The sequence below is a fragment of the Syngnathus leptorhynchus genome, chromosome 12 (assembly GCF_054491065.1).
Source record: "Syngnathus leptorhynchus isolate UIUO chromosome 12, UIUO_Slep, whole genome shotgun sequence".
NCBI classification, from domain to species: Eukaryota; Metazoa; Chordata; class Actinopteri; order Syngnathiformes; family Syngnathidae; genus Syngnathus; species Syngnathus leptorhynchus.
Genome location: NC_141206.1, coordinates 5,221,264 through 5,237,073, shown reverse-complemented (window position 1 = coordinate 5,237,073; position 15,810 = coordinate 5,221,264). Strand labels below are relative to the sequence as shown.

Here is a 15,810-nt window from a genome sequence, read left to right as displayed (position 1 = left end):
AGAAGGGTCTATGGATTCCAAGGCTCCCCAGGCATTCTTTTCTATCTGTCTGTCTGTTTGTCTGTCTCTGGAGATAGCTGCAGTCCAAGGCTTTGTCCATCCGTCAAAGGGCACCAAGGAAGAGTGGATACAGCAGTTTTTAATCCCAGGGAATGTTCACTGTTTGCTTGTTCCCTCTCACCTGGGGGACTTTTCAGTTCGGAGAGCAGATATATTGCAGATGATGGTAGGGGACAAAGATGAGGCACCTTAGACTGCAAACGCCTCATTGCCATAGCAACTGTAAATAAGAATCTTCAAGGAAGATTAAACGCGGATGTAAGTGTAGGGCCTTTCGTGATGTGTTATTTGTCATCTCTTGACGCACATCGTACGTCTGCTTCTTTGAGGTTAGTCATCCAGTGCTCACAAGGAAGCTGTGCGACCTTCTTCTTTTTCTTCTTTTAGCCCAGAAAGTATTGCTGGGAATGGCTAGAGATTCAATGACAGCATTTTTTCTTTTCTTTGCCTCCATTTGGGAGCATGAGCACATTCAACCACAAAAAATGACGACTATGGATACTGCATTGCTTAAAATGAACATCTTTTTGGATTGTGTGACTCCCCGTCAATTGGTCTGGTTTTAGCCATGCAGGTTTGGGGTTGCGTGGCAAGGAGTGGGTTGAGGATTTCGCCCCGATGCTCTGGTGCAGTCTGTCCTGCACTCAGGACTGGAGGCCATCCCGTATTAATCAGATTTGCTGCAGAAGCCATATGTCCAAGCAGTGTGATGAACCCCCGGCTGCTACCTGGCACTCACTCTGTAGTGATTTGGGGAAATACATGGGGCTAAGTGCGTCACTACATACACACAACATATGAAGGTATTCCATCTGTTGTTTCAACGTCACATGATTCACACCGTTTGAAGGTGTCACATTATTTTTATATGTTTACCTCACGTTCATAATATTGAATTTCACCTCTCTTTATCATACGACTGGAAGATTTCGTGTGAAAATCATCACAAATGACACAAAGCCATCAAAGGCGGATAAATGTCCCATCATGAGCGGTTCCCTTGGCGCCAACACTCCTCCTTGAGCCCCAAGCTCATCCCCCCCCCCCCCGGCCCCTATCACCCACAAAGCCATCCCTTGCACTGACATGTGCATGTGAACACCTTTTGTTTGGGGCTCCTCTTTGTTAGTGAAAGCAGCCAGTCTGCAGCAGAGGCAGCGTCAATGTTTCTACTGTGCCACTCACATTGTAACTGGTCTTATCATCATTGACCACATTTTATTGGCTTGGCTCCTCATTAAGTAGTGTAAATGATCCGTGGTGTTGATTGTCTAGATTATATACTGATTTTAAAGTCAAAATTATGAAGAAAAAGAAAAGCATGAGGTGACTTAACGTTCAAAGGACTATTAAAATAAGATCACAACCTATTATGGCAAGTTCCGGGTAGTGTCCAAATATGCCCCCTACTGGCTGTGAGCAGTACCAGCATGACATCACTGGTATCCGATTGGGCACTTGGTTAAATGTGTGGATTATCTATCTATCTATCGAGCAATAAAACTGAGAAAACAATAACATTTATTATGTGCATATGTTGAATTCATGCAAATATAATAAGTTATAAATGTATGATATCTTGAATAATTATATCTAATAATTTAAACTGTAATGTAAAACTGTAAACTGCAAATTGGATTTCTTACAAGTATAGTGATAAATGCAAAATGCAGTTCAAGATTGATTTGGGAAAAAAATACTTTTAATTACAGTGTCACAATGATTAGTGGTACAGAATAATGTGGGGGATCCTCATTATCAGCAACCACCGTTGAACTGCAGATAACCCTATGACGTAGCACGCGCACGTAAACGCGTATGGAAAAATGTACACAAAAATGTCGCCGGGGCTGCGTGCGCGTGTCTGTGTTTGCACGGGAGCGCGCCGGTTAGGGGCTCCCGGGTTAGCGGTTTGGTGTTGGCGTGGAGTGCCGATGAAGGATGAGCTTCTCGGGCGTCCATTCCGCCGATGCTCACTCGTCCTGTGTCCAACTCTCGCGCACCCTCTGGTGCTCGTTCGTCGCCTGCCGAACTTCTGCTCCTTCTCCTTCTGCTCCTTTGTGTGACCCGTTCGTCACATTATCATTGGTGTGGTGGTGGTGGTGGAGGTGCTTGTCTTCCTGCTCTTCCTCCTCCCCGTGTGTGATTGCGAGTCGCTCGGCGGAGGAGCTCAGGTCATCTACAGCTGCGGCGGCGAAGAAGAAGAAGAAGAAGAGGAAGAAGGAGAAGAAGAAGAAGGAGAAGCAGGAGGAAAGATGGCGATCACCCACTAGCCGGAGCGGGCGCACGCATGAGACCGACAACTTTGGAGAAGAAGGAGAAGATTGCAGCGGTGAGTTTTGACTGTTAATTCGCTCTATTTTGTCACGCTTTAACGGCGGCGACGCGATAGCACTTTCATGGAGGGGGCGCTTTGGTTGGGGCTTTCAAGGTCTTGCGAGAACGTCGCCATTGGTGGAACATGGGAAAGCTTTTCGCCTCATGCGTGACCTGGAAAGAGCTTGACCCCCTTCCTTCCTCTTCCTCCTCTTCCACTGGGAAGCTTCTTCTCCTCTTTATTTAACGGCCACCATGTCAGCCCAAAGTCAAGTGTCTTCTCCTCGCTTCCCGGTTCGTTCGCGCTCGTCAGTTCATTCAAGGAAATAGACGTTATCGCTAAGACGTGAGGCTTATTTTATGATCCTCATCCTCCTAAAAAAACGGTGGAGGGATTAGTGAATTAGTCGGGGAGGAGAAGCCACAGCACGGATGGTTGTCCTCTCCTGTGTCCTCCATTAGGAGCTGCCATGCAAGTGTCCAGCATGAGCAGGATATGTTCCTCCCCCCCCCCCCTCCCGCTTCCCTAAATCTGGTGACCATTTTTTCCACCCCCATCCTCCTCCTCTTCCTCCTGCTGATCTGACTGGATGATGGTGTTGCAAATGTGCTGTCATTGTGTTGATGCGTCTCCTGGCTGCCCGTCACTGGTCTTGGGTCAGGTGCTCGTGTGAGTTTTTTTTTTTTTTACAGTGGAGCTCCAAGCATAAAATGGAGGCTGGCAGATGAGTGGGGAGTGGAGGAAGGGAGGGAGGGGGGGGGGGGGGGGGGGTGCAGAACAAAGGTGGTGTTTGACATGGAGCTGCAGGGCTAGACAGATGGACGAGGACATAGTAGAAGAAGAAGCAGCAGCAGAAGTCAGGCTGCCATCTTCAGTCGGGCTATGGGAACTTGTAGTTTTCCTTTGATATATATCACATGTCTGTTATCTGTGTATAACATTTGACTCCATGCGTACTTATTTGTTACATTAAGGAAGTCATATTTTAGCGAAAAATTACTTTGATTGCGTTCCATCAGATTATATTTTTCTGTGTTTCTAGTATGGTTCAGAGCATAATGATCACGATCATTAACAAGGAAACTGTTGCTTGATTAAGATTAATTGTATGTAGAAGAACATCAGTTGAAGTGAAAATGATATGCAGTACTCAACAGTGGCCAGCAGAGGCACTGATGTTCTTGTATGATCTCAAAATAGTTAGTGGTATGAACAACTACACCATATGAGTTTGGGGACATTGTCATTGCTATTTTCATTATTTTATTAGCATAACTGCCCAAGTCATCAGTCCAGCTACTTTGATTCAACCTTTATGCATTACCATGACCCGAATGACTGCGAACCTTCAGATGAGGAAAAAAAAAGTTGTTGCAAGCAAATCAGGAGTTTTTATTTTAGTTTTAAATACGAGAAGTTTTTTGTGGATTACACATAACAGCAAAAACTATTGAATTGGTTTTTACAAAATCCTAAATTTTGGTGTGTACCCAGATGGCATAAATGGGATAGTTACCAATAATTACTACCTCAAATTGTCACGGCTTGGAAGTATTACATCTAAGCGAAAGCAACGTAAAACCATTTTGAACATTTTTTCAGGCATTAATAAGATGACAAACAGAAGTGTTCACTGATTTTAGACTGTCGTCACTCATCATTAGTTTTATTGCTTTTTTGTGTTATCGTTAGCAATGTTAACGTTATGCTTGTATTGCTGATAAAGAGCGTTAAAATGGGCAACCTTGGAGGTTCTTTTCCATCAGGAATGTGCTTCTTGATGTCCTCCACATGGAATAGTTTTGATCTGGCTTTACTTAGACGAGGAAGTAAATGACACGCATGGAAGTGTTTGATTGTGACGGTAATGACTGATGGACGAATCAAGTCATGACTGGTGATCACATGCGGTGACCTACCGTTGCAGTGTTTTGACCGTGCCCGTGTGGGTAATATATGTGAAGCATTGCCACACATTCCCTGTCAGGAAGTTCTCCAGATGTGCCTCATGTTGCGGCCAATTCAACTTAAATGACTCCACAGAAAAATACCCCAAAGGCCTTCAACCTATCAAGAGGCGCTTGTGTGTGTGTTGGTGTTCTGCAGCGGTGACTATAGTGTGCAATGTTGCTGACAAGCAGGGTGTGTGTGTGTGAGTGTTTGAGCTTGACACACGGTATGCTGCGACAGCTAAGAAGAGCCATCCAAATCAAAATGGTGGCGATGCTCCTTCTGTTCCCCTGGCGTGGCAGGTTCCTCGAGGAGGAGCATGGCAGGAATCTGCTGCGCTCGACACATTTCTCTGGCAGGCTGCTGCGGTGTTGGTCGATGAGCCGCTGCTCTCCCAACACTGGGGTGGTGTAATGGACTCACTAGGAGCTCTTGTTAACTTTCAACACGTTTGCCATTCTGGTGTTTGGCTTTGTTTTGGAGTCTCAAGATAAAGTCCATAACTGATAATGTTACAACTATTTCAAAGGGATTTTAATAAAAAGCAATTAGTTCTAAGGACAAACGGTTACGGCACGTTTATAATCCCCAACACATAGTCAAGGTCTACTGTCCTGGATTAAGCCTTTAAGGGTGCTGGTTACTTTTTCACATGATGTTTTATTTTGGAAATCTCAAATCAAAATCAGGATAAGATAATTCAATATAGCCTAAACGCTAACAAAAGCAAGGATTATACGGTGTACATTCACATGACCACAATTGATGCGTTCAAATCAAAAGAAAAAATCAGCTAAATCGATTTTAGAACGTCAAGTTTAGATTAGTCTTGGGCTGTCAACTTTAGTCATTCTTGTTTGATAATGTTTTTTATTTTTATTTTAACCAATAGGTATAAGCTATCTAATTTAATGATAGCTTGATGTTGGGATTGTTTGCGTAGTGGGACGTCACGATGAAGCCAATGATTTATATGATTTGTGGCGAACAATGACAGACTCGCGCCTGAAATGGGATTTCACGGTCGGAATATACCGTACGTGAAATTGTCTTTTGTGATAAAAAAAAAAATGAATTGCCATTTCTAGATGAATGGTGGAAGCAACTGACAAATAAAACACTATCGTACAACCAGAACATTATGCGCTCCTTTTTTGTTATCTTTTAATATGATTAAAGCATGAGACTGAATAAATACAAAAGACTTTTTACTAGTTTGGATAAGCCACTGGTTGGCTAGCCCTTTTACACATCAATTGCTTGCCTTATTTTTTAAGTGTAGCAAGTGTCTAACGCTTATAAAGTGACTTTTCCAAACACGCACGTCTCGCTTCTTGCGCAATACATCTATTGCAAATTTAATTTTTACACTTGTACGGCAGTGAATATTTTTCAGAAGCCATGTTTTTTTTAAAAGTAATATATTCTGTCCTGGTCTGGGTTGATCATTTTATGGAAAGGATTGATCTTAAACAGCAACAAATTGTTGAAGTTAGATGTTTTGCTGTATTTCAGTATTATTAATACCAAGTATATGTCTTGTGTGTTTGTGTGTGTAGAAAGCCCATCAGTCTTTCTACTGGTGGCTTTCATTGCACTCAGCCATTCTTCTCCACCTGGGGCAGCGAAGGGAGGCTCGGACAAAAGCAAATTGAAATGCTCCAGTGAATGCTTTCTTGGCGTGATGCACGGCTCATGAGATGCGGGCCGGCCTCTCTTTTGCTGCTACTGCTGCTGCTACTACTGCTCTCGTTACGCCATTCGCTTCCTTCTCGTTGTGAAAACTTAATAGCCATGTAGACAGTGAGAGTTGGTAGCTTTCGGGTCAGCACCTCTGGGTTCTTTGTCATTCGTCTATGTTCTGTTTATGTTGGTGGTACGGCAATGTGCTTGGGTTCAAATTTCAGTTTCTGCTGCAGCTTCATGTCGGGGTTAAACTTCAACAAGGAAGTAGTGTGTGTGTGTGTGTTTGTGTGTGTGCGTGAGCTAAAGAGAGGTGTCTTTCCAGTTTCTGTTGTCAGTTGCCACGTTACACCACCGCCAAACTGGTTCCTCTTCTCCACTTTCCATCAGAACACCAACAGTCTGAACGTTGCCTTCTCTCTTGTGTGGGGGAGAAAAAAAAGAGGAGCTCAGTGTCTTTATTAACACTCTGAGCATTCCAGATCTCTGGTTGAGATGGAGAAAGAGCGTCGTGGCTGATAAATGAAGCTCGTCGACACGCTCAGGTTTCCTGGTCTAAATTCAGGATTTACGGTCCTTCTTCTAGTAAGACAGTGAACCCAAGCTCTGTCAGCTCAAAGCTGCCTGTGGTGGGTGGGGAGGGAAAGCGCGAGAGAAAAAAAAAAAACCTGAATTCTTTGGAGACGCCCGTTCCTTGGGTAGTGTGGTGCCACGGGACAAGGCCTTCATTGAGCTGGAACAGGAGCAGTCTTGTAGAAAGGATCCACTGGCTGGAAGCAACAGAGCTGTCCAAGGACGATTAAATATTTAAGAATTTGGAAAGGAGGTCTCGGTGGTAAGTTAATATTGATAGCTCTCTCATTTTTCCCACCCCCCTGTCTTTTAACTTGTTGAGTTACCTCAAGAGGTCCCATCCTGGGGAGGAACCTCTTCTAAACTTAGCGCTAGCTTTTTAAAGCTTTCCCAGCACCCTCGCAAACATTCCTGGAGCAAACCGCTTGGACTTTTTCTCTTCTAATTGCATCTCACGTCCTCCGTACTCTCGTTCGTGGCTGTGTCTGGAATACTCCATCCGGATGTGCTGCTAAACCTCTCCAAGTGCCCACAAGTGTTCGCGACGCTGACTTCCTTGTATGCTTGACCGTGTTTAACTGGTACTTGTCCATTCAGGGCCACCCTTTAATGCATCTCAACAATATTTTTTCTTTTACTTTGATGTCACATTGTACCTAATGGTTGGAACCATCAAGTATATTTTGAGATATTAGATGACAATGTTGAATTGATTTATGTCAGGAAATGGTTTCCTAAGGGAGATGGCTGTGTGGAATGCAAAAGGTTTCCTGGCATGATTGTCCTTGTGGAAAAACACTTCCTGGTTTCTCTCCATAACCTGTCTTTGGACATTCTACATGAGCTTGAGACTTAAGTGTGTTGAATGCGTACGGGTGACTGAGTCACATTTACAGCAACTGGTTTGGTTATTGTTGACAAGAATGACTTGTTTTGTTCAATCAATTAAAGTATCAACCTATCGTTGTCATCAATAAATCTATGAACGTGGAATGTTACTGGGCGGAGAAATCACTCACTGTTTTGATTTTTTTTTCCAATATCATTCGGAAGTTGACACAAAAAACCATGTGGACCAGAAAGGTGAATAAGATAGGAATCATGGAATGTCTCGACCGATGGTTTGCCAGGAATAGAGATGGTATCACAAGACAGATTTTTGACGTTGGCAACAATACAGTCTATTTATTCACACGACAACACAGCTTTGCACAGATGATTAGATGCTTCCACAGACAGTGTTGAACATCACACCCCGTTGCCAGTGCTCTGCTGTTTTTCTTCCACACAGCCGGCACCTCACCCGTCACTCCAGATACTACCTCCAAATCGAGGCAATTCATGAGTGGACTGACATGGCGCGATTCCATATTGGTGCTGTTGACACAAAATAGAGAGATGGGGGGGGTGGAGGACGTTTAGAAACCGCCATCTTCCTAGTCATGATTCGGAATACGCAACCCATTTGTACTTCTGGCGTGTACTGTTAATCAGTCATGTGAAGGTGGAAAGTTGAATCAGCTACAAAACGGATTATGTTTCTCAGATTTTCTAAATGTGAGTGCTCCTGTATTTAATGTCCACAGAAACGTGGACGTGTCATGCAAACTTGTGTGACAGACAGGGTGATTCAAATCTCCAAAATTAGAGCTGCTAGTTTCCAATATTCTCCAAGCAGCGGCCATCTTCTTTTCCTTCCCTCTGACCGCCAGCTATGATGGTCTGCAGAGGAACCGGCAGGGGAGTTTAAACATTTCCATCTGTGTAACTAGATAGCAAGCCTAGGCGGCAACTCTGCTCTCAAAAGGCCTCGCCAAAGACTTCAAGGATCACAAAATGGTGGACGGTTGTGCCACCGATACTTCAGCGTGTCCTTGGCCGCAGCGTGAAATAGAGCCGTCGGTGTGGAGTGTCGGCCCTGGCTTCGCCTATGATGCAGATGATAATTCTGGCTGCCCCAAGAGAGAGATGAGGAAGCAGCCAAGTGAACTGACTGTACACCAAAGGAAGATTGAGCAGACTTCCAGACAACTCCAACCATGCACGTCTGCTTCCTCTTATCTCTCCTCTTAAACCCACTGGACTTACTCTATGTTCATTGTTTTTTGCACGATTGTTTTAACAAAAAAAAAAAAAGAAGAAGAAAGGTTCTTTGATCTATTGGGACTGAAGACTGACATCATAGAGGCACATATTCTCACAGCAACAGTTTGCTCTGGTCTGAATCAGTAAATGGATGCCGAAGTATTCTGTCGGTTGTGTGGAATTGATTGATTTACGCCTAAATCTTTGGAGAACACTTCTTGGCTGTAACCAGCTGAGGCACTGTTGATTCAGTCTCAACTAGTTTCTTGGTCGTAGGAGAACATTGCAGAGAGAGATTCTTGCCAGAATTGATCAAGGTAATCAAATACGTCTCAGCCGTTCCACTATGAACCAAACCAACGCATCAAAAGCTTTTGTGGACTATAATAGGATGTTTTGCCACTTTAGGGACTAAGATGATTGATTCCTTTTCACACCAAATCTTCTATTGAGGTTGACATTTGGAAAATATTCGTCTTTTGTCGTACGGTGTTTTGTTTTGCTAATGTGACCCACTTTCTATCATCACATCAAGGCTATTACCTTATTCTAAAGTCACAAACCGCCGTGATGAGTAGCCATCCCATTTAGCTAGGGCAATGTTGCCATCAAAAGGCAATGAAGGTGCATTGAAAATATTGTCTCATGGTGTCAGACTAGGAGATGTCATGGAGTTGCTGCTTTAAAGAACCACAGGGAGATGGTCATTAATGCTCCTCTTAATCTACTTGGTCGTTATCTTGGGCAAAACAGGCCAAATGTTGCTACTTAATGCTCTGTGTAACAGCCCTACCCCCTCTCTCTTAGCCCTGCTACGTTTTTTTTTTTTTTTTTCTTCAGCAGGCTGAGCACTTTGCAAAACAGAAGAGCTACCCTTGGAGCAAGGTTACCACAACGGCCGCTTCTCCACCAATCTTTCATGCGGCTTTGGAGAGCAAACATTGCCTAGGTGAATCGTTAATTGAGAGGGCTTGCAAGTAAAGATAAAAAAAAAAAAAAAAAAAAAAAGAACTGAGCGGCCTGTCTGTTCGGATGGGTGGCTGATGTCAGGTAGCCATCTGTCACATGGAGACGGTCTGACCTTGCAGTATGCAGAACATGGACATAAAATATGGGATTAGCGGTTTGCTGCTAGTGCCGTTCCTTTTGCTATCCCCCTCTGGCAAAATACTTTGAGTCATACATGCTGTTAGCAATGTCACATTTTAAGTTTCAAATATTAAACCTCTGTTCTGGTTCTCTACCAGTTGACTGAATAGTGGTGGTCGGAAATGAGGTCCTTGAGGAGGATGGTCTTTGAGGCCTACTGCGGCGTGCTGCAGTGCTTCTCTTTTTTTTTTTGTGTCCTGTGAATGTGACACCAGTGAAGGTCAGGCTGCAGACAGATCAGCAAAGCTCTTTGGATTGCAGTGCCCAAGCAGCTCTGCATTTCCATTTGCCATTGTCTCCTGAGACACTCAGTGTTTTGCTTGCTTGTCTTCACAAAAAAACAGATTTTCACCCCCTCTCCTTTTTTTTTTTTGCAGAGTAACAAAAGAAGTTGTCTGACTCAGATTCATAAATTTTCATCAAGTAGCCACAATTTAAGCGACTGATAATGCAATTTAATATCCTGTGATACATCGATGATGCTCCTGTTGGCATTTAACTTTACATGTTGACATTTTAAATAATTGATGGTTTAAACGTGTGCTATATTGGGGGATTAATGGTTGGATAATCACATTAGGCTACATCCAGCATAGTCACCACCCTCTGGGCAGCATTATTATAACGCTGGTATCAAAATTAGAATTCAGAACTGCTGCATTCCAGTAAAAATATGTATTAAAGTGAGAACCGATTTATCGTAGTTGAGTCGTTCAGGTAAATGTAATCCATTGCCCGTTTCTAATGTGGAACATGACTTGGAATGTGATTTATTTAACGTAGGGAATAATGACAAACTAATCAATTGAAAGGTCAAATTGTACAGGCAGTGTTTTCAGTAAAGGACGTGCGCTTATGCGGAATTGGCCGGGTTGGGTAAGCACCTACGCCGTTATGCATTTTAAACATTCTTAGCTGTCATACCAGTGTATAAAGGAATTGAATAAGCCGTCTCATACTTGTGCTTGATGACAAGTGACAGACGTTTTGATAAACATGACTAGGATAGCAGAACAGGCCATTTTTTGATTTGTAAAGTTAATGCAAGAAGTAGCTGATCATCTCTGATCATTGGATTTTTCGACTCGATTATTGTAAGTTTTAATTAGCGCTGTCATACTGTGTATTTGTCTCACATTTTTTTTATTGGATTCCAGTATTATTTTTTTTTTTATGACAAAAACGCTCATGGCTGGACATGATGGACTGGTTCCATATCTCGTCTGAGAAGGCGCAGGAGTTCATTGATCGGCCTGTGGAAATCGATGTCTCATCTCTGGTGTATTAAGACTTCCTCAAATGAGCTGCATCATGTGATCGCATCATTTCAGGAACCTATGGAGAGCACAGTGAGCTAGCTCACTGTTTTATCTTATCACAAGTACTGAAATGTCACAGATTAAAAGTGATATGCTCATCAAGGCGAGAGTGACCCAACATGCCTTTGTCAGATTTAAGAGCTTTGTTGTTTTGGGAATTGAGTGTAGTGACAAAAGGTTTTTCTTTTCAAGTGGCTCTTTTTGTAGTGGTGCTGTGGTAGAATTAAGCTAGCAGTGTTTGCAGAATGCATTTGTGCCAGTGTGGCCAGAATTGACCAAAAAGTGATTCAAACAGCATGACTTCCTTGTTGTGGTTAACATTTGACAATAAAATAAGAATTATGATGAATGGAATCGATTACAATATATTTATGTGTTTATGTATAACTTGTGGTCAAATTAATTGAAGTTGAAATTGACTTATTGCCTGTGGCACCCATGATAATATCTCACAGCACACTAGTTGGCAAGAACTGATCCAAGAAATACACTGTAGTCAAATGTAAGTTTGCAAGTTTTCAAATGAGAACACATCCTATGGGTTAGCCTCTCTTCAAATGCTAAGAATTTCTGAAAATCCTCTATAAATGCGAAAAGTAATTTCTACAAAGACAATGGGGACCTCACATCAGTCGTGGTTTGGGCCCGGCCCTACTGACCATTATTCAAAAATAAAACCAAAAGTTTCGCTCTTCACATCGTACTTTACCCTTATCGCAAGCCGTCTTTGTTCCATGAAGTCTTTTGTTTACTGTCAACATGGGCTAAGAAAGCCTCCTTGTGAACAAAAACCCCATCACCAGGATCCACAGAATCTATTTTTATCTTTTTAACATACATTTGTAAAAATCCTAAACATTTTCAATGACCAGTTAGCATATCGTTTGTGACTTCACCCTCTTCACTCATCACGCGTCATGGTCGTGGCTTTTATCACGACATGTTTGCAAGTAAGGCCTATTGGAATATGAAGGTCGGACTGGACAAACAAGCACCCCCCCCCCCCAACCTACACTTGTTTCTTTTTGAACCATTGTTGTTATCCGCAACGCACCAACTGATAAAAAGCCAACCCTTAACTGACGCGCTAGCTAGGCATGTAAAGCTATTGTTATGTTTTTGGTATTTGACTTGCATGTGCATCCAGGAACCGTTTTGGCATTCAAAGAGACAAGATCAGCAAGTTGTTCAGGTATGCCTCTTGTCAGTGGGCCAAAATTAATATAATAGTGGATAAAGAAATGCCAGAGTTTTGTGATATAAAAAAAAAGAGACCCAGGTACATTTTCTCTATCCAAAGAAAGGCCGTTTTGTCAAACCTTTGTTTTGTTTTTGTTTTTTGTTTTTTCCAAATCAATCAAAGAAACATGTCATTTATGCGAAGGAGGAAAAAATGCTTATTACATTGACAAATTGTCATTTTTTGGGCAGTTGTTTTTGAATGAATATAAAGTCAGGTGCGGAACATCTGCGTCGAATCCCAAACCATCTTCCTGTTTTGTGTATTAGAGTCAGTGTTATGTGCTTCAACATTTGAATACAGTGAGCTCTTTGGGTGCCTGTAACATCACAGGATGAGCGCTAGCCATCTTGAGCCTGCATGGTCTTGAGCCCTTGGTGGTGACGTAATGTTCCCTGTTGTTCCTTCAGTTAGATGACGTTCTCTCCATTGAGCTTCTCGCTTTATCAAAGCGGGCCGGAATTGGTGTATTTATAATGACATTACTATATAATGCAAATATAACTATTACCTAGTGGTACAATTGGTAGTAGTAGCAGTAATACACCGTAGTAGTACTTAATAGTAAAAGTAGTAGTAGTTTGTAGTAGTAGTAGTAGTAGCTCTTAGGAGCAGTTTTAATCAAAAGGGATGCGGAAAGTTGCATATTAATAGAAACTTACCGATTGTTATCAACAATAACAAAGTGAGCAATAAATAATTAAATTCCCATGGTAATGAAAGTTTGCTTTAATGGTTATGGAAATACTATAAACGTAATGAAAGTTTGCTTTAATCATAATGGAAATAATAAACACAAATGTTTTTTGTGTTTTGAAACTTTTTTCCTTTTATTCAATTGCTGTTTTTACTTATGTCTTTGAATCCTTTGTATGATGTCACAGAGTGTTTATTTATCTCCCTCACTTCATTATGATGCTAGTATGCTGTTTAACAGATAAAGAATAACCTTTACATCTTTGTGTGGTTTTTGAAAGAAGGCATGGAATATTTCATTTAATGCCTTCGGTTGTCTGGTATAGTATAGTTGCAATTGAGGGTTGATCATTTGCAGTACTCCCAACACCGACAACAGAACTAGTCTTTTTTTTTTTTATGTTTATTTTATGGTAACGTCAAACAGAGGAGATTTGTGGATTATATACAAACTGTTTTGGACACAGAATGAGAGCTGTTCCAATTGACTAGTCAAAGGTCAGGAATTGTATCTGGACTCATGAGATACAGGTGGGGAGGTAAAACATGAAGATGGGAAGTAAACAACATTCCACACTGTAGGTGAAACGTCGAAGATGACAAAGGGCAAAGTCCAAAACTGAAAAATTACAAACTACAAGAGACCATGACATAATGACCCATCCTCCATACTCACAGACGTAGTGGAACTTAGCTTGCTAACTACTGTGAGACTGATTGACAAATGTTTTATTTGTTTATATTTTACTTTTTGCAGTTAGCAGATCAGCTAATATGCAATTCTAGTTGTTATTGTGCATTTTCTGAAGAAGGCTTTATTCATGTTCCTTATTGGCTCTGATAATTGGGCAGTTAAGGGTTGCAGTTATCAGTCCCCGCACTGTAACTCCATATTTTGTCCTTCTTGACAACACGAGATAGTACCAATAGCCAGCAGTTGAGGACGAACCCTGAGCACATCTAATCAGCTTAATGCTGGCGTACTCAAAGGCCCTCTTTCAGGCAATGCAGCTGCAGAGTGGAGGGTGTGACTACTGGCAGAGCTCGCTGATGCAGCGAGACCGGTTGGTGATTAACAAATGTCTGTAGACTTTGGAATCTGGGGAGCCCAGTCTGATGGCTTTGTCCTGTGCTGCTCTCAACCAAAAGTTCTTCCAGGTTGCTCTGTCACGCTCCCTGCTCCTCCCACCCTTCCCCTTCAGGCCCTTGTTGCCTCTTCCCGTGCTCTCCTGAGGGCCTGCAGAACTCCCAGATAAAGAAGTTCAAACATGCCTTGCATTTTTAGACCCCCTTGTGGAATGTCGGCGGCTTCTACAAAACAAATGGAAGCAGAGGAGAGGCAGCACTTCTCCATCTTTTCCCACAAAGGTTTCGCTGCAACTCTATTCAAGAGCGCAAACCCCCGGCAACTCTGAAAATCCCCTGATGTGACAGATAATGTCCTGAGAAACGAGAGGCGGGCATGCTGGTGAAAGTGTGAGATGATTTCTGCTGAGCTTGTGTTGTACATCTGGCAAAGAGATTTCTGTCAGCAGTTCCTCCGTGACAGGGCGCCCAGCCCTTTTTTTTTTTTTCCGTCGAGGAAGAGGATCTGGTCCGTGGGTCCATGTTGTACTGCTGGCTGAACACCTAAGTGTACATAGCTCTTAAAATGGCTGCCCTTGAAGCTGAGCTCAGGGGAGGATCTGAGCAGCTCAGTCACCGCCTGTCAGAGCTCCAACTGACTAGATAAAAGCAGATGTACTTTCGCCCCCCCATTAAACTTGGTGTGGCACAGCATAGGCTCCTGGCAGATGCCCCTCTTCCCCCTTCCGTAATACTCATGTCAAGAATACTGCCATTTGGAGGCCACTTGTTCTAAAACAGTGTTGAAATGTCAAGAGAGCAGGGCGCGGCTGTAACATGACTCTGTAACAATGGCTCCCCTGCTTGCTCAAGGCCATTGTGGCTCATGTGGAGCTCTTCCCTGGTTGACTAGTTGCACATGAAAAGCTGGTTCGTTTCTGCCACAGTCGCTGGGATTTTGGATTTTCTAGTATTCAGCTCAGCAGGCTGACTGCAAGGCTAATGCTATTGCTCATGGGCTATCGTTAAAGATGACATTGAAAAAGCTTTATTGATATAAACAATGACTCAACTTTAGTTGTGTAACAATTCACTAATTGTTTCTGTTGGGAATTACTCATATGAGTAATTATCCATGACGTGGGAGAATAGCTTGAGAATGTTTTGAAATCCTGTATTTCATAACTGTCATTTGTCAGAGTGAAAACTGAACAAGAATTCTTTTCATTACATGCCAACTGTTTGCAACAAATGTTAATTAGTTACGGGGGAAAAAATCATTCAGTTTCATTTCACTACAAAAATGCATACAGTATAAATACGTGCTTTATTATTTTACGTTTCTGTACCAGCAAATAAATAATCAGATGAAAATGACCTCTTCTGAAGTATCTATCTTTTTCCCCACTGGCTGTTCTTTAAAACTACAGACAAGACTGAAAGACATGTAAATGCCATCATCCCTCAAATCTTATTTGATAAAATTTGATGAAATATTCCGATCTAAATACTATTGTGTGGAGCTGCTGTCCAGCTGTTGTTTGTTCCAAGGTAATAAAAATGGGATGAATCAGGCCATAATCCCTCTTTGGTCCCTCCATTGTTCCTGGAATGATGCTATGCTCAAAAATGAGACCCCACTACTGCTATTACAACGAACATCATCCAAGTGA

The 15,810-nt window shown here is 42.3% G+C and overlaps 1 protein-coding gene across 5 annotated transcripts in view; it reads left to right on the top strand.

Annotated features, from left to right (window-relative positions):
• The first annotated feature begins 1,984 nt into the window (after positions 1-1,984).
• Positions 1,985-15,810, top strand: part of znf462 (zinc finger protein 462) — a 28,505-nt gene continuing 14,679 nt past the window's right edge. For 2 of the 5 annotated variants that reach the window (XM_085925414.1, XM_085925415.1), the window contains exon 1: positions 1,986-2,392. In XM_085925414.1, the coding sequence (XP_085781540.1) occupies positions 2,351-2,392 (42 nt within the window). In that variant the 5' untranslated portion in view covers positions 1,986-2,350. Of the gene's footprint in view, positions 2,393-5,802; positions 6,846-6,870; positions 8,986-15,810 lie in introns of those variants that run through there. The other 3 variants (XM_085925419.1, XM_085925417.1, XM_085925418.1) reach the window with 3 other exon arrangements.